Genomic DNA, 25,976 nt, shown 5'->3' with positions numbered 1-25,976 from the left:
AATTGGTTGATCTGAGTTTACATTCTAAGAGGAGTAATACTTTACTCCTATGGTATGTGGATATTTGTAGATGCTGTATTTATCATACATTACCAGAGAATAAATTGTTTTCTTACAGATAGCTTATTGAGTAAACAAACCTACTTCTTTAAATGTTGGGGGAGAAAAGGAACCATTCTATTTTAAAAGACTTCTGTCTTTTAAAATAGTTAATATAATTTGAGTGGTTTTTTTTTTTTCCAATCAGAAATCTTACTGGTGTGCTTTTGGTTTCTTGGACTGCAGATTTGCTGTTTTGAATTCTTAGCAGCTTTTTTGTTTTTTCCTTTTTCCTTGATGTTACCAGATGGGAAAAACAGAAAAGTAGATGTTTTAAAATAAAGAGAAAGAGGCAGCCAGCAGAGGAGATGTCAGCCTGTTGGTCTCCACCTGGCCCACAGCCTCCACAGGATAGGGGGATGTGGAGCCTCTGCCTTTAGGATTGGAGAGTCTTCATGTGACTGTTCCCTGGGTATCATTGGATGTGAATCCCAATGGAGCAGCCTGAAAAAGGCAAGCAGCCACTGATGCAGTAGCACTAGGCACCGAGGACAGCCAGCCATTTGTCTTCCTGTCAAAACGAGTGTACCATTGGTTGGAGGAGAGGTTGTGCTCTTTAATTCCCTTGCAATAAACTGGTGTCTGGAGATCACTGTAAAACTGTAGTGGTTAAAAAAATCTGGACAGGTGTCTCTTGATGATACCAACACCCATGGAATAGTAGTTAACAAGCTTAAGCTGACTTGCCCTTTACCACCTGAGGATGTCATCTACTTGGTGTACAGGAAGAATGAGTTGGAACACTTATGTGGCATACCTCTGAATCTTTACAAGAGAAGCTGATAAAATGTATTCCAGGTGACCAAAGATACCTCAGTGCAGGGGGAGGTCACAAGGCTTCCCTGATCCTGCCATGTTCCTGCCACTAGACAGTCTGTGAGGAACCACAGCCAAATGGTATTGATGCTCAACTTCAGCACAGCCTCTGCCTCTTATAGAGTCTTCTGCAGGCAAAAGCATTCCTCCAGTGCCAGATCAGGGCATGCATCATGAAAAGATGTGGTCCATCTTGGCAAATGATGAGATCTCTGGCTTTGCTTCAACTCTTCCAGAGAGGGAACCTAATTTTCTTTGTTAGAATCTCAGGATTAAGAAGATTTGGAGCTCATTAAAAAGAAAATGAAAGGAGATTGGGGAGCCTAATTTAACATGCAATTGTAGGTTGCATACTTGTGTACAAACACCCAAACTTTATGCAAGGATATCAGAGCTGTGGCCTTGAGGTCAAGATAAGATGGAGAGGTTCACATCCATCATCTGGCAGGAGTTGCTGCAGTACTGTGAGATTGCAGCCCTGGAGTGTGTTACTTTCTGACTATAGAATCATTGAAAATACCATGTTGTGTTAATGTTGCAGCTGGGCATTTTTCTGAGAGCTAACACAGCAGAATGTTCCTGTGTTCCAGTTACTAGTGGCTATAACATCCCATCCTGATTTCTGTTGAGGTCCCAACTGCTGTACTTATGCAGTACAGTTTCATGCAATAAAATTCACTGATGTTGGTGAACAGATGATATTCAAGAACTAAGTGTTCAGTGGAGGCTCTGAGATGGCCTCAGAATACTGGAGGTCAATGATAGGGTGTTTCAAAACCTACCGATATAAACATTGTAAGGACATTTTTATAGTTTCCCCTCAAGGGAAACGGGATCTCTACATTAGGTACTCTGCTGTGGCTTCTTTTTGTGGAGCTCTTTTTCTGAGTGAGACCCTTTCCAATGGCTGGAAGCCCCTATAAGGTCACATTTCATCTTCCTAGTGTGTAAGTTGAATTATTACCATATGTAGTTTAGGGCTCGAATGGGCGAGTTCTTGATCACATCTGTGGAACGGGCACAGGAAGCTCTGGGCATCAGGCATCTCCTTTGCTGGTTATTAAGGTCTTGTCCTGGTGCATCACCACAGTTGAGAGCTCCTCCCTCCCATGCTTTTCCATGGCCACAAGCCCCTCTCTTGTACCGGTCTCCAATGTTAATTTATTCTTTCCCTGCTTTCCAGTGACTGATGCCTTTGAGGCTGTGGGTTGTAGGGCAGCTGAGTGAGTGGCAGGTAGGCAGGCATGGCAGGCTAAGGTTCGGGAGCTGTGTGTATGTGTGTGTGTGTGCATGCATACGTGCACATGCATGCGTGTGGTCATGCTGGCAGTGCCTTCATCCCACAATGTTCTGGTCTTATTGTATCTGTGGAGCAAGCCCTTCTTTCTAGCTGAGACCCAGGACTGTGTGTGAATGAGTGGTGCACAAGGACCACTTCAGCTGCTGGGGTGCTGGAAGTCATCCATCTGAGTGTGCATTGCTTCCTCTAGTCCTTGTCCTTGTCTTTTTCTTCTGTGTTAGGTTTGCATGTCATCTGGAATAATATTAGAAATTTTTGTAAAAAAATATTTTCTTTTGTTGAAGTCACCTGTTACATTTATTATTAAAACTTGTAATTTTTTGCCTCTTAGGAAAATTATATTTAACTGTTGTCTTGCTCATGATACAAACTCTGAGAAGCAGCAGATTCTTGTTTGTGGAAGAAGGTCCTTTTCTGCATTCTAGTAAATAAGCTGTGTCTGTTTTAAAAAATTGTATTTAAAGAAAGAATAAAAACATGAGTAAAAGCATGCTGTCCTGTGACTGAAATAAACCAAGTTTTGTGAATGTACTTCAGCATGTGCTTTGGTTATTTAAAGTTTTATTCCACATTTGCAAGTTGTTTTGATTAAAGTTTCTGTATAAATGACTGAGTATTGATGGTCATCTAGTAATATGGGGTATCTCATTTTTAAAAACATCTGTAAATACTTTAATTAAATATACGTGTATAACAAAAAGGAAGGAAATTGAATAAAATACAGATACATGAATATACATAATTGGATTTTGTAGTGATGGGAGAGAATGGGGCTATATTATTGATGAATACAATCTAATCTACTTCATATCAAGAAGGGGTTTGAATTTTGGGAGAGGGGTTGAGTTAGCCAAAAGTAATGATCAGATGAAACTATATTTCTAGACAATATGTAATGCAGGGACTGGTACTGGAAGTTTCTGCTAATAAAGCTGCTATAATTATAAAATTGCAGTGCTAGATTCCCCAGAAGAAAATGGAGCAATCTTATCTCAGAGGTTATTAGTTCCTGTATTTCTAGTGATATAAAAATTTTTAATTTGAATGAAAGGGAAGATGTCATACATTTTTTTCCTGTTCATATAGTTAGTATATAATCACAGCGTTTATTTGTGTGAAAGCTAGAAACTGAGTACTGATTTCTTGATTTACCTTGTATGTGTATTTTTTCTTCCATCTAGAAAGAGTTTACATTAAGGAGAAAATAATCCAGGAAAAGGAAGAACAAGCAGATCGAGATGTGTAGCTCTGTGGCTGCCAAGTTGTGGTTTTTGACAGATCGTCGAATCAGGGAAGACTATCCCCAAAAAGAGATCTTACGAGCATTAAAGGCCAAATGTTGTGAGGAGGAACTGGACTTCAGGGCTGTAGTGATGGATGAGGTGGTGCTGACAATTGAGCAAGGAAACCTGGGTAAGTCTAAGTAATTTTTTTGGATTTTTACTTACGGTGAATCTGCATGTTTTAGGAATAATTAGGACAAAAGAATCATTAATAGTCTTATCGTATTAAGTATCATCTAACCTTAAAATCTAGTATATTTTATGAAGAATTAGAAACACCAGTATGTATACAACTCCTTATTGTATTATTTAGGAAATAGGAAGGAAATTAAAGATAATTAAAGGCAGTTTTTAATTTATTTTTATTATTATTATTATTATTATTATTATTATTATTATTGCTGTCTTTTAGTTTTAAAATACATTGTTCTAAGTGAATTTGTGCCACACCAAGGCGGGAGAGGGGGGACTTCCTTTTAGTAAATTAATCAAAATCCATCTATGATTTTTACTTTCTTTTTTCTTTATAGAATGCTTTCTACATATAATATAAAATACTAGCAGGTATTTTTATGAATAAAAGTATCTTAATGATTTGACTTAATTGGTGATAAGAATTTCTAGTATTTCTAACATTTCATATTTTAGAATTACAAGGGGTAAGATATCTTGAAAACATGGAAATGCTTTGGAACTGACTTTCAGGGTTCTTTACATCTGTGTTTTGGAAAGTTATGATTTGTTATTAAATTGGTCATTTCTGTTAGGAAGCCTTGTATGGTGGCATAGAAGTGAAATTTTTGACTAGTTTTCAAAAAATAATTCATAGTTTAGTGATGTGCCATAGTTTAAATATGTGTCTAGAATCAGATAAGGATATAATACAGACTCTTAGAGTGCATTCTAGATCACTTACTTGCTTTGTGACTGGCATCGTAATAAGGCTTATGTTTTAATTTCCACATCAATAAAATGGAGACAGATAGCTGTTTTAATTAATAATAGAGAGAGTACAAATATGCTGTTGTAGGGTAACTTCATTTGTAGGCTAGATAATAGATCCAAAATCTTATCTGGTTGATAATGTGATACTAAATTTAAGTAAGCAGAATCTCTTAGCAAACAACCACTGTTTATTCTCTGTACTCTTAACATTTATTATTTCATTTCTCAGTAGCAATTATTGTTGCTTTAGAAATATTTCTGGGTTCTTTGACTTAAGTAGTTACTACCTTTATAAGAAAGATGCACACTATTTTATTTTCAGCCTAGTTCTTTTTAATACATGTACTTAGGTCCAACACTTAGTTATTCAGATTGGAAAGATCTGGCCTGTTTCATTCTTTCATTAAATATATATTGAATGCTTACTGTGTGTCAGTTAATTAGTATGGTGCAGAAGGAGACATATTCCCTATATTCTGAAGGATAGCGTTAACATTAGTCAAGTGATCCCACAAATAAATGTGAAATTATTATAACTTTAAGTTATGAATGAAAGGAATGGATGTCACTTTTCACCCTCTTTCACCTTGACAGATACTCCTGATCAAATCGGGGTAAATATTTTCTTTAAAATCCAGTATCTGTTACATGCTCTTACAACTTAAAACTTTTTCACCCTAAAAGTGTATACACACAACTATTGTCAAAATTGGAGTCAGAAACTCAGACACTTTATTCTGTTAGGAGCCATGCTCTTGAAGTCTGTGAGAAGAGACACAAAGGCCAGTGTAGCATATAACTCAACTAAACACCACTTCCACAGGCTTCTGGTATACCTTTTTGTGTTTTTTTAAAGGTTGAAAAATGGAAGGCTGCATTTCCAAAAAAGAGTCCTCTACAGGCAGGATTCCTTATGTGACCTATCTTCTGCCAAATGGACATATTACTACAAGATTTGGGAGGTAGAAAAGGGCATCTCTATTTAAAAAATGTTTCACAGGTTGACAAAGATATAGGGTTGAACACCATTGCTCTTGATTTTTTTCTTAGTTGCAAACTGGACATTTTTACTTTGTTCTCAACTGTCATTTCCATGCCAGTTGTCAAAATTGAACTCGCTTTTAGCCTCTAAACTCACTGCTATTTAAATAGCAGACCATCTTGTAAGGGAGATGCTACAAAAAACTATCTTCTCTCAGCTTTTCTGTCTTGTGACATCACCTTTTGTATTTGACCTGGTGTTACCTTTGATATATTTTTTTCTTTTATCCTTAAGAACCATTTCTGCCTCAAAATTTTGTTGCTTTTTCTTCTAAGCCACAACTAGTCTATTTTCATCTTCTCACTGTCCTGAGTCATGCTGTTAACGGCCTCAAGTTCTAATGACTGTAATAGCCCTCTAGCTCTTTCTTTTTCGTGACAGTATTTCCTTTTCAACTCTCTCATTTGCCAATTTTATCATCTTAACATCTTTCTGAAAACCTTCAGAAACTGTTTCCCTGTAGCATTAAATCTAATTTTCTTTATTTTCAAGAGTTTTCATTGATGTCTCTCAGATATTCAGGAATATCTAGGGGTGTATGTGTGGTTTTCTTTAAGCGTTTTGTGTTATTTAAATAGCAGACCATCTTGTAAGGGTTACCAGGATAATATTTTACAGACAAGAGAACAGCCTTATTTGGCAGAGTGGATAAATTTGAACAGAGTCCCTCTTCTAACCTATTGTTGGCTCTCTTTGCTATAATTGCTGTTGTTTCTTGATAAGATAGATCACTTGCCCAACGTTGTGTCTCATTAGGCCTTACTCTTTGCCTTGGATCAGTATGTCACTGTGGAAAATAAATATCACTTAAGCTCATTGCTGTTTCTTACTCTTTGCTCATATACTTATTTCATTCCATCTGAAAGTCTTCCCTGGTCTTAGCAGAAGTGAAGTTTTACCTTTCTCCTGGTGTGTCAAAGCACTTGATGCTTATGTGACACAACTAAATAATAGTTATTTTTTTGTCTTAAAATTTATTTTCAGTTCTCATGTTAGAGACTATTATATTCCATGTTGTATCTCTTTAGCAGAATGACCTGGCACATAAATGTCCTATTCATACATTAATTTAGTAAGTATACATTGAATATCCATTGTTTATAGCATAAATGTTTCCCACTCCAAGGAGATAACCACTTCTTACCCAGTAGGTAGCTGTAATCAAAAAGATAGAAAACATGTTTGCAAGAATATAGAGAAATTAGAATCTTCATACATTGCTAATGGAAATGTATGATGGTGCAGTCCCTTTGAAAAAACACTTTGGCAGTTCCTCTAATGGTTAAATACAGAGTTACCAGGATCCATCCCATTCCTAGATACGTATGTTTAGAAGACTTTAAAATGGATTGGTGTTAATTGTTCTTTAAATGTTTGGTAGAACTAACCAGTGAAAACATCTGTTACTGGATTTTTCTTTGTTGGGAGATTTTGGATTACTGAGTCAGTCTTATCAATATTTAAATGTGTGTTCAGATCTTTAATTTCTTACGATTCAGTCTTACAAGGTATTATGTTTGTAGAAATCCATCTGTCTTAGGTTTCCAGTTTGTTGAAATGTAATTGTTCATAGTAGTCTCTTACAAGTGCTTTTGATTCTATGGTGTTAGTGGCAACATCTCTCATTTCTGATTTTTGTTATTTGAGTCATTTTTTAGTCTGTCTAAAGGTTTTTATAATTTGTTGATCTTTCCAGAAATCAAACTTACTTTTGGGGATTTCTTGTTTTCTCTTTTGGCTTTTTGTATTCTGATCTTTATTATTTTTTTCCTTCTGTTAACTTTGGGTTTAGTTTGTTCTTTATTGATTTCAGATCTTTTTAAATACACAGTTTTATAGCTATACACTTCTCAACACTGCTGTTTCTACCTCCCATAAGTTTTGCTATATTGTGTTTTTGATTTTTTTCTGAAGGCATTTTCCAATTTCCCTTGTTACTTTTGTCTTATTTGTTGTTTGTGTTATTTAATTTCCAGATATTTACAAATTTTGCATTTTTGCTTTTATTCTTAATTTCTAGTTCCATTCCTTCGAAACTAGAAAAGATACTTGGTATGATATCAGTGGTCTTAAATTTAAGATTTGTTTTTGTCCTAATGTGATCTGTCTTGGAGAAAATTACATTTGTGTTTGAAGAATATGGATTGTGCTGTTGTTAGATGGAGTGTTTTTTATATGTTAAGTCCAGTTGGTGTATACTATTATTCAATTATTTTGTTTCCTTATTGGTTTTCTGTCTTGGCTCCATCCATTATTGAAACTAGGGTATTGAAATCTCCTATTACTATCTTAATGTCTGTTTCTCCTTTTGTTCTGTCACTGTTTGTTTCTTATATTTAGGTGCCTGAATATATTAGGTGCCTGAATATTTTTAATTATTATAGCTTCTTGGTAAATTAGCCCTTTCATCAGTTTTTGTTCTAAAGCCATATTTGTCTCATAGACGTGGCTACCTCTACTCTCTTTTGGTAATCATTTGCATGAGTATCTTTTTCTAATCTTTCACTTTCAGCATTTGTGTGTCCTTATATCTAAAGTGAATCTCTTGTTGACAGCATATAGTATATAGTTGTTTTTTTAATTCATTCTGCCCCTTATGTCTTATGATAGTGGGAGTTTATTTTGTTTACTTTTAATGTAATCATAGATAGAGCAAGACTTACTTTCCTCCATTTTGTTGTTTTCTGTATGTCTTGTACCTGTTCTGTCCCTCTTTTTCTCTTTTGTGTTTTGTCCATTTGTTGTGCTGACATGCTTCAATTCCTTTTTCATTTACTTTCGTGTATCTTCTTTAGTTTCTTTGTTGTTACAGGGATTACATATTGCATTATATTGTTTAATAATCTATTTTAGGTGACAAATTCATATACAGACCTGCCCTTTTAGTCCCCCACCCTTACTTTGTTATTGATGTCAAATTACACCTTCTGCTTTGTATACATTAACATAGGTTTTTTTATAGACATATTTTTTATGAATTTAACTTTTAATTCTATGCTAGAAATAACACAGACTTATGCACTACCATTAGAATATTCCAGGACTCTGTATATATTTATATAAATTTACCTTTTCCCAAGAGCTTTTTATTTATGTATGATTTTGTGTTGTTGTCTAACATTCTTTCAACTTAGATTCTCTGTAACTTTTCTTGAAAGCCAGACTATTAGTGAAGCTGTTCTTCCTCAGCTTTTCTTTATCTGGGAAAACTATTTCCCCTTCATTTTTGAAGGAAGTTTTGCTGGATATATAGCTTTTGTTTGCAGTTTTTTTCTATCAACACTTTGAATATATCATCCCACTCTCTTATAGCCTGTATGGTTTTGGCTGAAGAATCCTTTGGTTATCTTACGGGAGATCCCTTGTTAATGATAAGTTGCTTTTCTCTTGCTGATTTCTAGATTTCTGTTTGTCTTTGACTTTTGTTGACTTTTGAGTTTGATTATAATGTGTCTTGGTGGGCATCTCTGGGTTCATCCTACTTGGAATATTTGGAGTTTTTTGAATCTGGATGTCTGTTTCTTTTCCCAGATTTGGGAAATTTTCAGCCATTTTTTTTGTCAAAAAACCCAAAAAAAACCCTCTGCCTCTGTCTCTCTCTTCTCCTTCTGGGACTTGCATAATGATTGTATTGGTCTGCTGATAGTGTTTTATATGTCCCTCAGGCTTTCTTCCCTTTTTTTCATTCTTCTACTCTTTTAACTCAGTAATTTCAAATGACCTGTTTTTTAGTTCACTGATTCTTTTGCTTAAACAGCTCTGCTGGGTGAACCACTGTAGTGTATTTTCAATTCAGTTCTGTGTTCTTTATCTCCAAAATTTGTTGTTTTCCTTTTATTTAATAATTTCTCTGTTTTTATTGGATATTCTTATTTTTTGATTGGTTGTTTTCCTGATTTTGTTTAGTTTGTCTATGTTCTTTTAGAGTCGCTCATTGAGCTTCTTTGGCATAGCTGTTTTGAATTCATTGTGAGATAATTCATAGATCTTTGTTTTTTTTTACTTTTTTAATCAAACTATCTTTGTATACAGTCTTAAGAAGATTTAATTTAAGCAACATCGTGTTCACTGCATTCATCCATATTGAGTCCTCCCTATCACCACCACCACCACCACCACCACAGTTACTGTCCATCAGTGTAGTAAGATGCCACAGAGTCACTACTTGTCTTCTCTGTGTTACACTATCTTCCCTGTGACCTCCCCTACACCATGTGTGCCAGTCATAATGCTTCAATCCCCTTCTCCCTCTCTCCCGACCCACCCTCCCCAGTGCATTCCCTTTGGTAATCACTAGTCCCTTCTTGGAGTCTGTGAGTCTGCTGCTGTTTTATTTCTTCAGTTTTGCTTTATAGTTATAAAATGGGTGTAGCCACAACTGAATGAAATCATGTGGTACTTGTCTTTCTCTGCCTGGCTTATTTCACTGAGCATAATACCCTCCAGCTCTATCCATGTTTTTGCAAATGGTAGGATTTGTTTTCTTCTTATGGCTAAATAATATTCTATTCTGTATATGTACCACCTCTTCTTTAGCCATTCATCTACTGATGGACTCTTAGGTTTTCCTGTCTTGACTGTTGTAAATAGTGCTGTGATAACATAGGGGTACATATGTCTTTTTAAGTCTGGGATCTTGTTTTTTTCTTTGGGTAAAGATCTTTTTTCCTTTAAGGTCATTTCTGGAGATTTATTTTGGTCCTTTGATTGGACCATATTTCCATGTTTCTCTTTATGATTGTTATTGTTTGTTGGTATTTGGGCATTTGAAAACCAGCCACTGCTCTCAGTCTTTATTGGTTGGGGTTGTACAGAAGATCCTCACCAGTCAGCCCCAGGAGAGATTCTGGGAGCCTCCATTTGTGTTTTTCTCTGGAGGTTGTGTCTGTAGTTTCCCAGTCAGAGAGGTTTGCTGGTTTCTCTTTGCCCTCTGGTGTCTGCCTGTGGTACTGTGGGTTTTCCAGTGCTGCAACAAGCCACCAATCTTTTACTTGTTCTTAGTGGCCCCAAACATACAAAGAATGCAGGAACATCTGCAGTTTTCTGTCAGGTATGACAGAAACAACTCTCTAGAGCAATCCTCTGAAAATCCAGAAAGTTGGACATACATTCCACTCTTTTTTTCTCCTGAGGGAAAATCTGCAAGTGCATACTCTGAGTTGTGCTGCCTTCTAGGCAGAACTACTGTGGTTAAAATGCAACAGTACCCCCCACGCCCTTTTTTTTTTTAACCTGTTTTCGGCTTTGCACTTGCCTGGGGGTACTGCAACTTCTTGACTGCCTTTTGGACTTCTAATAAAGGGTGTATGGACGATAAGTTGTTAAACCAGTGTTCCTGCGAGGGAACAAGTTCTGGGGCTTGCTGTTCTGCCATCTTGCTTATTTCACTTCCTTTTTTGTCTTTCCCTACCTTGAGACTTTTGAAACGTACCGGTTAGATAATTTGTGTAATAACCCACATTTTGCATGTTTTTTGTGATTAGGTTGAAGTTACCTGTTTTTTGCAGGGGTCAGTGGCCCATAGGCCAAATCAGACCTGCTACCCATTTTATAAATTGATATTAGAAACAACTTTGCCCTTTGTATTTGGGTTGTCTGTTATTGCTTTTGTGCTACAACAGCAGTGTTGAGTAATTACAGCTGAGTCCATATGGCTGTTTGATCATATGTGTGATTTATTTCTAGGCTCTGTCTTGTGCTCCATCGTTCTGTCTGTCTTTATGCCAGTAACACATTATTTGGATTTCTGTAGCTTTGTAGTAAGTTTTGAAATCAAGAAGTATGTCTTCCAGTTCTGTACTTACTTATCAATATTATCTGTGTATTCAGGGTCCCTTGAGATTTTATATGAATTTTAGGATGGGTTTTTCTGTTTCTGCAAAAAATCGCTGAGATTTTGATAGGGATTGCATTGAATCTATAGATCACTTTGGGTAGTACTGACATTTTAATAAGTCTTCCAGTCCATAAAAAAGAGGTATATTTCTATTTATTTATTCTTCATTATTTTCTTTCAGCACTGTTTTGTAGTTTTTTTTTTCATTTCTTTTACTTTTTTTTTGGTATCATTAATATACACTTAAATGAACAACATTGTGGTTACTAGATTCCCCCCATTATCAAGTCCCCACCACATACCCCATTACAGTCACTGTCCATCAGTGTAGTAAGATGCTATAGAATCACTACTTGTCTTCTCTGTGCTATACTGCCTTCCCTGTGGCCTCCTCCTCTCCCCTCCTTTGTGTGTGCTAATCATAATGCTGCCTTTTCCCCTTCTCCCTCCCTCCCCATCCATCCTCTCCAGTCCCTTTCCCTTTGGTAACTGTTAGTCCATTCTTGGGTTCTGTGAGTCTGCTGCTCTTTTGTTCCTGCAGTTTTTGCTTTGTTGTTATTCTCCACAAATAAGTGAAATCATTTGAAACTTGTCTTTTTCTGCCTGGCTTATTTCACTGAGCATAATACCCTCTAGCTCCATCCATGTTGTTGCAAATGGTAGGATTTGTTTTCTACTTATGGCTGAATAATATTCCATTGTGTATATGTACCACATCTTTATCCATTCATCTACTGATGCACACTTAGGTTGCTTCCATTTCTTGGCTATTGTAAATAGTGCTGTGATAAACATAGGGGTGCATGTATCTTTTTCAAACCAGACTGCTGCATTCTTAGGGTAAATTCCTAGGAGTGGAATTCCTGGGTCAAATGTTACTTCTATTTTGAGTTTTTTGGGGAACTTCCATACTGCTTTCCACAAAGGCTGAACTAATTTACATTCCCACCAGCAGTGTAGTAGGGTTCCCCTTTTCCACATCCTCACCAACATTTGTTGTTCTTTGTCTTCTGGATGTTGGCCATCCTAACTGGTGTGAAGTGATACCTCATTGTGGTTTTAATGTGCATTTCCCTGATGACTAGCAATGTGGAGCATCTTTTCATGTGTCTGTTGGCCATCTGAATTTCTTCTTTGAAGAAGTGTCTGTTCAGTTCCTCTGTGAATTTTTTAATTTGGTTATTTGCTTTTTGTTTGTTGAGATGCGTGAGCTCTTTGTATGTTTTGGATGTCAACTCTTTATCAGATATGTCATTTATGAATATATTCTCCCATATGATAGGATGTCTTTTTGTTCTACTGATGATGTCCTTTGCTGTACAGAAGCTTTTCAGCTTGATAGAGTCCCACTTGTTCATTTTTGCTTTTGTTTCCCTTGCCCGTGGCGATATGTTCATGAAGAAGTTGCTCATGTTTATATTCAAGAGAGTTTTGCCTGTATTTTCTTGTAAGAGTTTTATGGTTTCATGATTTACATTCAGGTCTTTGATCCATTTTGAGTTCACTTTTGTGTATGGAGTTAGACAATAATCCAGTTTCATTCTCTTACATGTAGCTGTCCAGTTTTGCCAACACCAGCTGTTGAAGAGGCTGTCATTTCCCCATTGTATATCCATGGCTCCTTTATCATATATTAATTGACCATATATGCTTGGGTTAATATCTGGACTCTGTTCTGTTCCACTGGTCTGTGGGTCTGTTCTTGTGCCAGTACCAAATTGTCTTGATTACTGTGGCTTTGTAGTAGAGCTTGAAGTTGGGAAGCGAGATCCCCTCTGTTTTTATTCTTCCTTCTCAGGATTGCTTTGGCTATTCATGGTCTTTTGTGGCTCCATATGAATTTTAGAACTATTTGTTCCAGTTCGTTGAAGAATGCTGTTGATATTTTGATAGGGATTGCATTGAATCTGTAGATTGCTTTAGGCAGGATGGCTATTTTAACAATATTAATTCTTCCTAGCCAAGAGCATAGGATGAATTTCCATTTATTAGTATCCTCTTTAATTTTCTTAGGAGTGTCTTGTAGTTTTCAGGGTATAGGTCTTTCACTTCCTTGGTTAAGTTTTTTCCTATATATTTTATTCTTTTTGATGCAATTTTGAGTGGAATTGTTTTCCTGATTTCTCTTTCTGCTAGTTCATCGTTAGTGCATAGGAATGCAACAGATTTCTGTGTATTAATTTTGTATCCTGCAATTTTGCTGAATTCAGATATTAGTTCTAGTAGTTTTGGAGTGAATTCTTTAGAGTTGTTTTGTGGTTTTTATTGTGCCAGTCTTTGATCTCTTTGGCTAAGTAAATTCTTAAGTATTTTGTTCTTTTGTTGCTATTGTAAATGAAATTGTTTTTGTTACTTCCTTTTAGGTTTTTCATCACTTGAGTAAGTGTAAAAACTTAAACCTTTTATTTCTATGAAGTGTATAGAAATGCAACTAATTTTTATGTGTTGACTTGGTTTTCTACTTTGTTGAACTAAGTAGTTCTAACTACTTAGTCTTTAGGGTTTTCTCCAATTAAGATAAATTAATCTTCAAGGAGAGATAATTTTTCCTCTTCCTCTCCAAATTGGGTACCTTATATTTCTTTTTCTTACATGGTTGCTCTGGCTCTAACATCCAGTACTTTGTTAAGTAGAAGTGGTAAAAGCAGGCATCCTTGCCTTGTTCCTGATTTAGAGGGGAAGATTTCAGTCTTTCATCCTTGAGTATATTTGTTGGCTTTTCATATAAGGCTTTTATTACATATAGATAATTTTCTTCTATTTCTATTTTGCTTTTATCATGAAATATCATGTTTTCCCTTGTGATTTCTTTGATCTATTAGTTATTTAAAAGTGTATTATTTAATTTCCACAATTTTGTGAGTTTTCTAGTTTTAGTTATGCTGTTGGTTTCTAACTTCATCTATTTTCATCAAAGAAAATGCTTGGATATTTATCTTTAAAAATCTTTTGAGACTTTGTGACTTAGCGTATAGCCTATTTTGAAAAATGTCCTGTGTGTACTTGAGAAGAAGGTGTGTGCTGTTGTGATTAGAGTGTTCTGCATATGTTAGATGTAATTGGTACATTGTGTTAAGTCCTCTGTGTCTCGTTGTTCTAATGATTATTGTAATTGAGGTTTAGAAGTCTCCATCTATTATCTTATAACTCTATTTCTCCTTCCAATTCTGTTAGTTTTTGCTTCATATATTTTGATAGTTATTAGGTACGTTTATAATGATTGTATTTTCTTACTGTATTGAACATTTTCTTAATATATAATGTACTTCTTTGTCATAACTTTTTTTATTTAATGTCTGTTTTGTCTGCTATCCCTGCTCTCTTTGGTTCCTATTTGCATGGAATGTCTTTTTTCATCCTTTAACTTCCAACCTATTTGTGTCTTTGGATCTCAGGTCAGTCTCTTATTGGCAGCATATAGTGTGGTCATGTGTTTTCATCCATTCTGCCTATCTCTGTTTTTTAATTCAAGATTTTAATCCATTTACATTTATCACTGATAAGGAGTGACTTTTGTCATTGTGCCATTTGTTTTCTATGTACCCTAGAGCTTTTTGTCATGTTCCCTCATTTCCTGCATTAGTGTCTTCTTTTAGCTGATTTTTTTGTAGTGAAATATTTAAACTCTTATTTCTTTTTTTGTATATTCTACAGCTGTTTTCCTGTGTTTACCATGGGAATTGCATTTAACATCCAAATGCTATAATATTCTAGTTTAAATTTATACTAGCCTAATCTCAATAACATACAAAAACTCTCTTGAAAGCTTTGTCCCCCCCCACCTTTCATTTGTTGATGTCACATAATTACATCTTTCTACATTTTGTGCCTCAAAACATAAACCAATTATCCTTTTAAATGCATTAGTCTCCTAAGTCATATAGAAAGCAAGAATTAGAGTTACAAATGAGTTACAGTAATACTAGCCATTCCTTAATGGTTACTTTTTATTTACATTGGTTTATAAAATCATGGAGTAAAAGAAAAGCAGTTACAAACTATTGTTACAGTACTAGCTCTTTTAATTGCCCATATATTTACCTTTATTAATGTCTTTTTTCTCCATACAGCTATAATGTGTATAATGTCCTTTCTTGTCACCTTGCACAACTCTCTTGAGCATTTCTTGCAGGACTGGTCTATTGGTCATGAACTTCCTTGGCTTTTGTTTTTTTCTAGGAATACCTTAATTTCTCCCTTAGTTTTGAAGGACAGTTTTGCTGGTTATAGGATTCTTGATTAACAGTTTTTTCTTTTAATATTATTGGCCCTCCCATCTACTGGTTTCCAAAGTTTCTGAAGAGAAATTTGCTGATACTTTTATTGAGGATCCCCAATGTATAATTTATTTCTTGCTTCTTTCAGTATGCTCTCTTTGTCTTATTTCTTCAGTTATTCTCTCTGCCTCTTTCTATCCCCTCACTGTCCTATCTTCCCTTCTCTATTCCCCTTCTGGGGCTCCCACAGTACATATGTCTTTGCAAGTTCACTGATTCTTCTTTCTGCTCAGGTCTGCCTTTGAAACCCTGTAGTGAATTTTCCATTTCTATCACTGCTCTTTTTAGCTCCAGAGTTATTTCTTGGTCTCTTTTCATGTCTTCTGTCCCTTGATAGTTCCATTTTGTTCATACATCATTTTCTTGACTTTCTCTGCATCTTCAGTTCTTTGAGCATTTTTAACACAGTTGTTTTAAAATCTTTGTCTAGTTTTGTTGCTTTTGTCTTTGTTTGGAATAATCTCTTGATTTGTTTAGTCCTCTGGCCTGTTTCCTCTTACGCTTTGTGAATTTTTATTGAATACTGCATATTTGATTCTAACACTGTGGTAACTCTGGAAATCAGATTTTCCTCCTTCCCCAGGGTTTGCTTTTTTTTGTTATTGTTACTGGTTTTGTTTCGATGTAATCTATTTCTGTGCTGAGGATCAGCCTGAGATATAGAAGTTAATGTCTTTGTAGGTCTCTTCAGAACCCTTCCCTAAGCATGTGCAGTCACTTTCTAATTTTCCCCATATATTCAGCTTTTTTAAAATATCCTAGTCTTTAATGTCTGGTTCTTGAGGGGGAGAGAGAGAGAGAGAGAATAGAGAGAAAATAGAGAGAGAGAGAGAATAGTCAGAGAGAATATTCAAATAAATAAGTACCCTGTAAGTCACTTCAGCTGGAAGGGGAGGGGCTTGTAATAATTGAAGTATACAAGACTTCCAGCTTTTCTTGTGCCTTTGTGGTCACAAGCTGCAACCAGCCATTGGAGCAAAGATCCCTGAGATTTGAAGTCTTCTTAGCCCACCCTGGGTCCTGCAAGGTGTCAGCTGCTCCAGGAACAGATATACCGCATGGCTGAGAGGGAGAAGGATAACTGTTACTGTGCTAAGAGCTGAAATTGACCAGAATGTTACTGTCCTATTCTTTTCCTGGAAGTTGCAATCCTTCAATAGACTCGAGTTCCAAAATTTTTATCAGACAGATCTGCTAGTACAATTGTCTCCCAATGCTCCCTACTCTGCCATCTTCCCAGAATCCTCTCTGTATTTGTTTTTGATGGGGTATCTTTTTATTTTGCTATTCTGTATTATTATATTCTGTGAACAAATCTCTTACTGGATATATGTGTTGTAAGCATCTCCTCTCAAATGTGGCTTGCTTTTTTCACTGTGTTGATGGAGTCCTTTTGTGAGCGGAGTTTTCTAATTTCAATTAAGTACAGTTAATGGTTTTTCTTTTTTGGTTAATGCTTTTTGTGTCCTAGTTAAAAAATATTTATGTGCCCAAGAGTACCTTCTTTTGAGATACACACTGAAATATGTACTTGATGAAATATAACAATGTTAAGTGAAATTATTAAGTTGGGGAAAAGGGCGTATAGTTAGGGTGCCATTTCTAAGAGGAGGGTGATAGTATCATGAATATAACTTTTGCTGATTTAAAAAGTAGATAATGGAAAGATAAATCTTTAGGGAGAAGGAGACTGAGTTAAAGAGAACTGTGATGAGTTAGACTTCTAACTGTACCTTGTTTTGTAGACTCAAAATAATCTGTTTGTGGAAAATAGGGGTATAGAAGAAAACATCAGCTGTCTATTCATAATTGTTGAAAGTGGGTGATGGTACATTGGATTCATTATCACTACATTTCTGTTTAGAAGTTTCCTTAATAGAAATTTTAAAATAAATGGAGTTTTAACTGATGAAAATTTGTTATCTCCAATATCAGTTCCTGACTTAAGCTAAAGCTTTCTCCTTTGCTTTAGTAAATTCATCTGAAAATACACATTGCTTTGAAAAGTTCACAGAAGGTCATTAGCAAAGAGAAACATTACACTTGATTTATAGTAGGCTTGTCTCATTGTTTATTGTTATTCTATGCCTGTGTAATACATATTTATGTGAATCGAGTACTTTATGAAGTAGAATTTTATATCATATATGCATCAGCTCACTAATGGGACCCTGTGATTTTACAGTGTACCCACGAAGACCTTTGTTGTCTGTCATTAGGGAGATATGCCAGCAACTCGTATTTGTACTTTCCAAAACTTATGTCATACCTGAAATAGTTGTAGTCTCCTTTTCACGTGTTTTTATGTCCTCGCAAAGCTATTCAGTCTGCAAATTAGTCTTTTTTTCTTTTTAAAAATGGTCTTGTAAGAAGTTAAATTGTTTTTAAATATACTGCATTACTTTTGGTGCATTGCTTTTAATTTCAAGTAGATTTGCAAATTACCTACTTTTATTATAGGTGTATACTGTGTTGCTTCCCCTCCAAGCTTAATGTGATAGTGCTCATGAAGTTGATTCACTTAATTTGAAGCCAATTATTATTACTGAGAGCTCAATGGTCCTACTCCATTGGGTAATTCTGGCTCTTTGGCATTTTATTTTCATTGTTGCATTAATAGGTATATGTATCCCCAAATAACACTTAGTTATTTCACATAATTAAAGTATTTAAATTTATTCTGTATATTTTTCTTAAGTATTACTCTGGTTAACTAAGTTTCCTCTTAAGTAATTATGAAGGCAAGAAAAAGAAACAGTTTGAGAGCACCTACTGTATAAAAAGCATAGCACTGGGCACATATATCTTTTCTTTTTCAAGACATTAATAGTTTTATATTTTTCTTGATTATGCAGATGACATAAGCAGTACCAAAATACAAAAATTAAAGCAAATATCATCTGAAATTTTACCATCCATAGATTTGTCAGTGTTAAACATGCACACATGCACACAGAAGTGAATTGGTAACATACATGCTGTTCTTTAAATTTTTTCCACTTGTCAGTGAGTGTCCTCTGTGTGCCAAGATACTGTACAAGGCACTAGATGTATAGAGTTTAGCAAAATAGACATAGTCCAAACTGGTTCAGTTGTCTTCTTTAGGCTAAGTGAGAGACATGGACATTACATACAAGTCAATGAAATAAAACAGTTACACTCAAGTGGTGTAAAAGAAAAGTACAGTATGATATGAGGGACTATCATATCATACAGTATGGATTGGGAGGTCAGTAAAGGCCTCATTAAGATAGTGACACTTAAACCTGAAAGATGTGTAGGTGTTTTCCAAGTGTAGAATTAGAGAAAGAGTATATGCGTCACCATTAGGTCGGATTCTTTTGCCATAAATTTCTAGAGAGGAACCAGTGTTCATTTCCACATTGTCCTCCAGAGGAGTTGTATTAATTAATGTACTCTTTCCCAGTATCCTTTCCAGTGTTATTGTTTTTATGTTAATTAGACAAAGAATGGTCCAGGTTGAGTTTTTCTCTGCTTAATCTTTTGAGAACTTGAACTGTGATTCCCAGTCGAGCTGAACAGTGGGTTTTATAGGTGGGCATTTCCTTCAGTCAGGGTTTTTTCTGCCCTCCTTCTGTTACCAAAGTACTAGGGAGCTTTGATTGTATTTCATCTGCATGCTAAATCCATCTGCATTTCATTACTTATTCTTCAGTGAGATACTCGAATGAAATTTTCTCTATTCTACTAGCACCAAATGACTATATCTGTCTTATCAGAGTGATAGCCTATCTCTTTCCAAAGTAGTTCAGAGAAGTGAAGGAATTGGGTTAGTTGTACCTCTAATCTTCAAACTCTTTCAGATATAGGGGTCAGATTGCTCTTGGAAATGGCTGTAGTTGTTAATATGTGATGTTGAGTATTATAAACTAGTTACTAAGTATTATAAATTAGTTATATAGTAATAAAAGTTACTATGATAAATTACTGACAGTTGACAGTGAGGTAAATCAGGAAATGTGATATTCTTGCTAAGCAGGTCCTTGTTTATAAGTGCCATATCAAAATAATTTCCTTGGTTATGATGTGGAATGAGATAGTGATGAGATGCTAAAAGACATCGACTATCCCTAGCTCCTGCCCCCAAATGCTATTATTAAAGGTAACCAAAATTATCCCACCAAATGTTACTAAATTGTGAGGACTAAATATAAAGTTGCTAGTTCAGTTTTTGGCCTGTGGTACATTCTTCTTGTTGACTGGCCTTTTAAAAAAGTGCTAACAGCACATGGATTTTCTTCTGAGAATTTTCTCTTCCATACTGTACATCCTTTGTGGGGTTGTTAGGCAGGGTACCCTTCTCCTTTATAGTCAAGGTAGGTCATAGGTTGGAAGTCTCTGTATTTATGTCTGTCTTTCTTTCCTTTGAAATTGACTAAGGACAGAAGGAGAAAGTTTGGAATTTAATCATTTTTGTATGGCACCTTGATGAGACTGTAAGGTTGTTTCCTAGATTCCCAGGATTGCCCCGGGCTTTTTTTTTCTGAGCCTGGTTTTCTCTACATGCTTTTTAGTTCTGTTAACAATCTTATATATATCCATTATTTTTTTCCTGCACACATTAACTAGAGATATATTAGCTGGTTACAAATCAAACAACCTTAACTAAATACAGAAAGTAATTCCAGAGAGCAGATTGCAGACAACAGACCTACAGAGAATTGGTTATTTGGCATATATAGGGCAGAAATCAATTAGGACTACTATCCTTATTCCACAGTGGGAATCAAATAACTCATGGTACATAGTTGTGAAACTGGTAATTAAATAGTTTCCTTTATTGATTTGGAATTGGTCTTGTTGAGGATACTTCTTAGGGGGTAGTTTGTTAGGTGTTGCTGTGTAAAACATTTTTTAAAAGAGTATGAAGAATTTGGAAGCAGTAGGCTAGAATGGATTTCTGATCACACTGGTAACTTCAAGCAAAGGAATGAATGAGGAACTCAAATCTCTAAATTCTTCCTTCAAAGCAAATAATGGAATTCAGGGGCTTTCCAGTATTTACGGGTATAGGTCTATCCTAACCATTGGAGTATATTCCTGCTTAAAGGAATGTTTCAGCTATCATATTGTTTAGGAAATTGGTACAGTTAGGGATTTGGAGGGGATTCCTGTGACATAATGAAAAGAGCTTGAGCTTTAGAACTAGTTAGATCTGCTTGTCCTGGCTGATTTTAGTCACTAAACTAAACCTTTTGCAGTTGGCCAGACTGTCTTGTTTAATTAACTTACTGCTACACTGTATCTGTTGGTAAATTCTCTCTCTGACAAGTAGGTATAAAAATTAAAAGACCTACTTTATAATGTTGTGCTTAGGATTACTCATGATATGTAGAAAATGCCCTGGCATGGTAGCTGGCACATAGTAAATACTCAGTAAATGATACTGTTAATAACTGGTGAGAGAACATGATATTCTTCTACTATTTATGTACAGTCTTTTGACAGTTGTGAAATTGGATGATCTGATTGTCCAGAACTATTTTCTGATAGGTACCCAAAGGACAAGTCACCAAGAAGAACTTAGAGTAGTGAATGTAGTTACTAAGTTGAGATAGGGAAAGAGTGCTAGTCTCACGTCTTTGAATTTGAATTTTAAATTTACATATTTTTTGCAAACATTTACAGCAATATTCAAAGCTTTTTATAAATATTAACTCATTTAATCCTGGTAATAATCCTATAAGGTTGATGTTAGTATTGTCACTATTTTACAAGTAAGAAAATGGAATCCTTAATTGGTGTGCCCAAGGTCATAAAGCTATTATAAGTAATGGTAGAGCCAAGATTTAGAATCAAGCAATCTGTCAGAGCTTGGAATGCGTTCTTATTTCTTCCCTTTGTATTTCTTTTCACTTTTCATGACTAACTGCACAGGATAGGGCCTCTGGGACAATGTTCTTTGAAATAGTTATAGTGGACTTGCTAGTCTCATTCTTGATCTCAGGGAAAGCTTTCGAACACTGAACATTAAGCATGATGTTGGCTGTAGGGTTTTTAAGATACCCTTTGTCAGATTAAGGAAATTTCCTTCCACTCAAATATGCTAGAGGTGTTTTTTTGAAATCCTGAATGCTTGTTGAATTTTATCACATTCTGTTCATACATATATGCAATGGTCGTATGTCCTTTTACTATTTTGCAGATTACCTGACTTGTTTTTACAAGTTAAACCATCTTAAAATTTTTGGAATAAACCTAACTTCCTTATATGATCATTCTTATTACTATATTGCTATTAATTTATTAATGTCTTGTTGAAGATTTTTGCCTTATGATCATGATTAAGATTGGCTTGTGACTTTCTTAACATGTCATTGTCAGTTTCTGTTAAGTTGTGGGAGTGGTTTTTGTTGTTATTGTTTGTTTTCTGGGAGAATTGTGTAACTGGTTTTCTTTCTTAAATGAACAATGGAATTCACCTTTGAAAGCCTGTTGTGCTCAGGCTTTTCTTTGTGGAAAGGTTTTAATTAATTGTTAATTTTCTTTAGTGATTATCCAGAGCATATATTTCTTCCCATGGCAATTTTGGTAAGTCGTATTCTTCTAGAAAAATTTCACCTAAGTTTTTAATATGTTGTTGTTCATAAAATCCTTTCTTTATCTTTTTAATGTCTGCAGGATATATAGAGAAATTCCCTTTTCATTCTTGACTTTATTTGTGCCCTTTTTTTTTAAATCCCTGTATCAGCCTTACCAGGGATTTAGCAAATTTACTGGTTTTCTAGGGACCAATTTTTGGTCTTTTCTATTGATGTTTGCTTTCAATTTCATTAATTTCTACTCCTTTAAATTTTCTTCTTTCTGTTTACTTTGAGTTTTAGATATAAGTGTGAATTGATTGACCTTCAGTGTTTTGAGTTATTTGTGGGGTTTGAGTTTGAGTTACGTATAGGTTTTCTGCAGCATCTATAGGGACAATTCTGTTTTAGTTTCAGACTCATATGGATTTAAACCTCTGCTCAGCTTCTTAAAAACTGTGGAACAGGTTCAAATTTCAATAAATAATAATAGAGCATCTAGTATGTGCTATAGAGTCCTGAGGGATGTAGCTGTGAACGAGATAGTCTGATTCCCACTTACATGAAACTTACTTTGTAGTTACTATTGCTCTCAGTTTCCCACCTGCAAAGATTTATTATAGGTGACAGTGATGATTAAGAGCTTATTGTGTATCAGGCACCCAGGCACTGCTTCACTAATGTTCAGCAAATTAATCCTTATCAAAACTCGATAAAGGAACTAGTCTTGCTATTCCCATTTTAGAGATGAGGAACCTGAGGAACAAAGAGGTTAAGTGACTTTCTTGATGTTATATAGCAGATAAGTGTGCAGAGCTGGGACTGGAATCTGATGCCGTCATATGCCAGAGAGGATCCTGCAGTAGATGTGCTCACTTTCTCTTTTTGCTTTTGTTAACTCCTCCTCATTATCCTTTGCTGTTTGTGGTCTCAATGAAACATTTGAGGAAAAAACCTTAATCTCCTAGTTTAGCCTTACAGTTTTCTTTGGAATGTTCTTTATTTAAAGAGTTTGGTAGTTTCTCCCCCTTTGTTGTCATTAATTATTCCATAGCTTTTGATTTGTATTTATACTTAAAATGATATAGTTATACAAATATTTATATATTTTAATTTATATTTATAGCTGTATTCAGAAAGATTTAGCCGTCATGTAGGCTGCTGTTGAATTCCAAAAGTTGGATAGAACAGATTGATAAATTATTTGTTTTTAACCTGAAGTCACCGTTACTAAGTTTACCCTTTTTCAAAGTGGATGGACTTTTCAAAGAAGTTTGCCTACATTACAAAGATGATTTGCTTCCTCTCCCCTCTTCTACTGTAGTCTCTCTCTTGAAGACTGCAGTAAATTTTTATGGCTGGTTTCATTAACGGTGGCTTAAATTATGCATTTCCCCTGTATAATTTCAATCCATACTGAAAGAATATTATAGAATAGTTCTCTTTGATGTCCATACTATTATAGAATAGTTCAACTTTGATATCTTTATGTTATCACCAAAATCTTTATATCTACATCTAAACTCAGCATCTTCTGCCCTAAACTAGCTTCCCTTTTCAACTTTCCCATTCTCCATAATTTAGTCTGAAAAGTTTTAACCCCAAGCTAGTCACTTAAGTTTTTCTCATTTAGAAAATTGAGCTTTAGATTTACAGGTCACTGCAAACGCCTGAACATAGAGAATGGGCAGGATTGCAGATGTCTGCTGCTGTTAAAATGCAGTGAGTGATGGAGGAGGATGCCTGAAGCCACTGGCTGAGCCTCACATTTACTGATGACCACATACCTACCTGTAGCTGCCCCTGAAAAATAATGACTTCTCTTTCACCTTTAAAATTTTGTGTAATTGTCTTTCAGTGGTGGATTCTTAAATGGAATCCTGCTGGTGAAGGAATGTGGGCGATGCTTCTAAGCCCTGCCAGACAGGGAGGGATTAAAAGATGGGGATGGTGTAAAGCATCAACAGGCAAAATCCAGCACATGCCCTCATTTCCCTTAATCAGAATACATATAAACTCTTTTGCTCAGAATTTGTGGATCCAGCAAATTCCACTTTGGAGTATTTACCTGAAGAAAATGAAATCACCATCTTGAGGATATATCTGCACTGCCATGTTTATCACAGCATTATTTACAATAGCTAAAACATGGAAGCAACCTATGTGTCCACTGATGGATGAATAGATAAAGGAAATATGTGTAAATACATATATATGACGTACATAACATATATATATGTATATTTTAAGTATATAAAATGATTCAATCATAAAAGGAAGGAAACCCTGCCATTTGTGACAACATGGATGGACCTTGAGGCCATTATGCTAAGTGAGATAAGTCAGACAGAAAAGGACAAATACTGTATGATGTCACTCATATGTAGAACCAAAAAATAAATAAATGAACTCATAGCTACAGAAAACAGTTTGATTGTTGCCAGAGGTGGGGAGTGTGGGAGAGATGGGTGAAGGTGGTTGAAAGGCACCAACTTTCAATTATAAGTCCTGGGGATGTAGTGTCCAGCATGGTAACTATACTGAACAATACTTTCAAATGTACAATACACTCGTATTGTACATTTGAAAGTTGCTGAGAGAGTAGATCTTAAGATTTCTCATCATAAGAAAAAAAATACCTGTTTCAAGTGATGGGTGTTAACTATACTAATTGTAATTTTTTAATATATTCATATAATAAATCATTGTGTTGGCCACCTAAAACTAATATGTACAATGTCACATGTCAGTTATACCACAATAAAAATGTGTGCTTTTGCATATTTGACACCTTTAGCGACCAACATTATATGTTTATATCAATACAACTTGGCAGGTGAAGCACACATTGTTTTTACTGCTCATTTTGCCTTGTGACTTCTGCTACTCCCTTACATCTGAAGTGTCCTCTTTTTAAAAACACGTTCATGTCATAACTTAACTGTTATCTCTACTTAACTGGTCTCTCCTGTATCAGAACTTCTACCATATTTTAAAAGTAAATGTTGTAAAAATTAATAAATAGAGTGTCTCTCCCACTAGATTAAAAGTTTATATGCCTTATTTACCAATCGATTCCAACTTTTTAGAAGAGACTGTCACATAGTAATTGCTTAATATTCATTACATGGATGAATGAATATCTGTAAGTAAAGGATTGATCATATGGTCTATCTATAAAAAGTACTTCCTTTCAGCCCACTAAAAAAGGGAAAGAAGTATAAAGCTATATCCACTCATGTAGGAAGCTTCTTTGGTATAATTGTAAGTGATGAGAGAAAGTGACATGAAATAATACAAATATAAATACCTCATTTTTTCTAAAAATTATCTGCATATTTTTCTGTACTTAGATAATAGCTGGGAAAGTACCTACTATTAACACTAGGTAGAGAGCTAGGCTGTTGAGTGGCAGGTGAATATGTTACATATTTTTGTTTTTGAATATGTTAAACAAGTATGCATATACTACTTTGTGTGTGTGTGTGTGTGTGTGTGTGTGTTTATTTTGGTATCATTAATATACAATTACATGAGCAATATTGTGGTTACTAGATTCCCCCCATTATCAAGTCCCCACCACATACCCCATTACAGTCACTGTCCATCAGTGTAGTAAGATGCTATAGAATCACTATTTGTCTTCTCTGTGCTATGCTGCCTTCTCTGTGCCCCCTGCTACATTATGTGTGCTAATCATAATGCCCCTTATTCTGTTTCTCCCTCCCTTATCACCCCCTCCTTCCCCAAGTCCCTTTCCCTTTGGCAACTGTTAGTCCATTCTTGGGTTCTGTGAGTCTGCTGCTGTTTTGTTCCTTCAGTTTTTGCTTTGTTCT

The 25,976-nt window shown here is 35.3% G+C and overlaps 1 protein-coding gene across 5 annotated transcripts in view; it reads left to right on the top strand.

Moving 5' to 3' along the window:
* Positions 1-25,976, top strand: part of RIMKLB (ribosomal modification protein rimK like family member B) — a 161,802-nt gene that overhangs the window by 110,582 nt on the left and 25,244 nt on the right. For 4 of the 5 annotated variants that reach the window (XM_037008737.2, XM_073223887.1, XM_037008735.2 and 1 more), the window contains one exon: positions 3,397-3,628. In XM_037008737.2, the coding sequence (XP_036864632.1) occupies positions 3,454-3,628 (175 nt within the window). In that variant the 5' untranslated portion in view covers positions 3,397-3,453. The remainder of the gene's footprint in view (positions 1-3,396; positions 3,629-25,976) is intronic. The other variant, XM_037008736.2, reaches the window with a different exon arrangement.

The sequence above is a fragment of the Manis javanica genome, chromosome 15 (assembly GCF_040802235.1).
Source record: "Manis javanica isolate MJ-LG chromosome 15, MJ_LKY, whole genome shotgun sequence".
NCBI lineage: Eukaryota > Metazoa > Chordata > Mammalia > Pholidota > Manidae > Manis > Manis javanica.
This window is presented reverse-complemented; position numbering and strand designations above follow the sequence as displayed.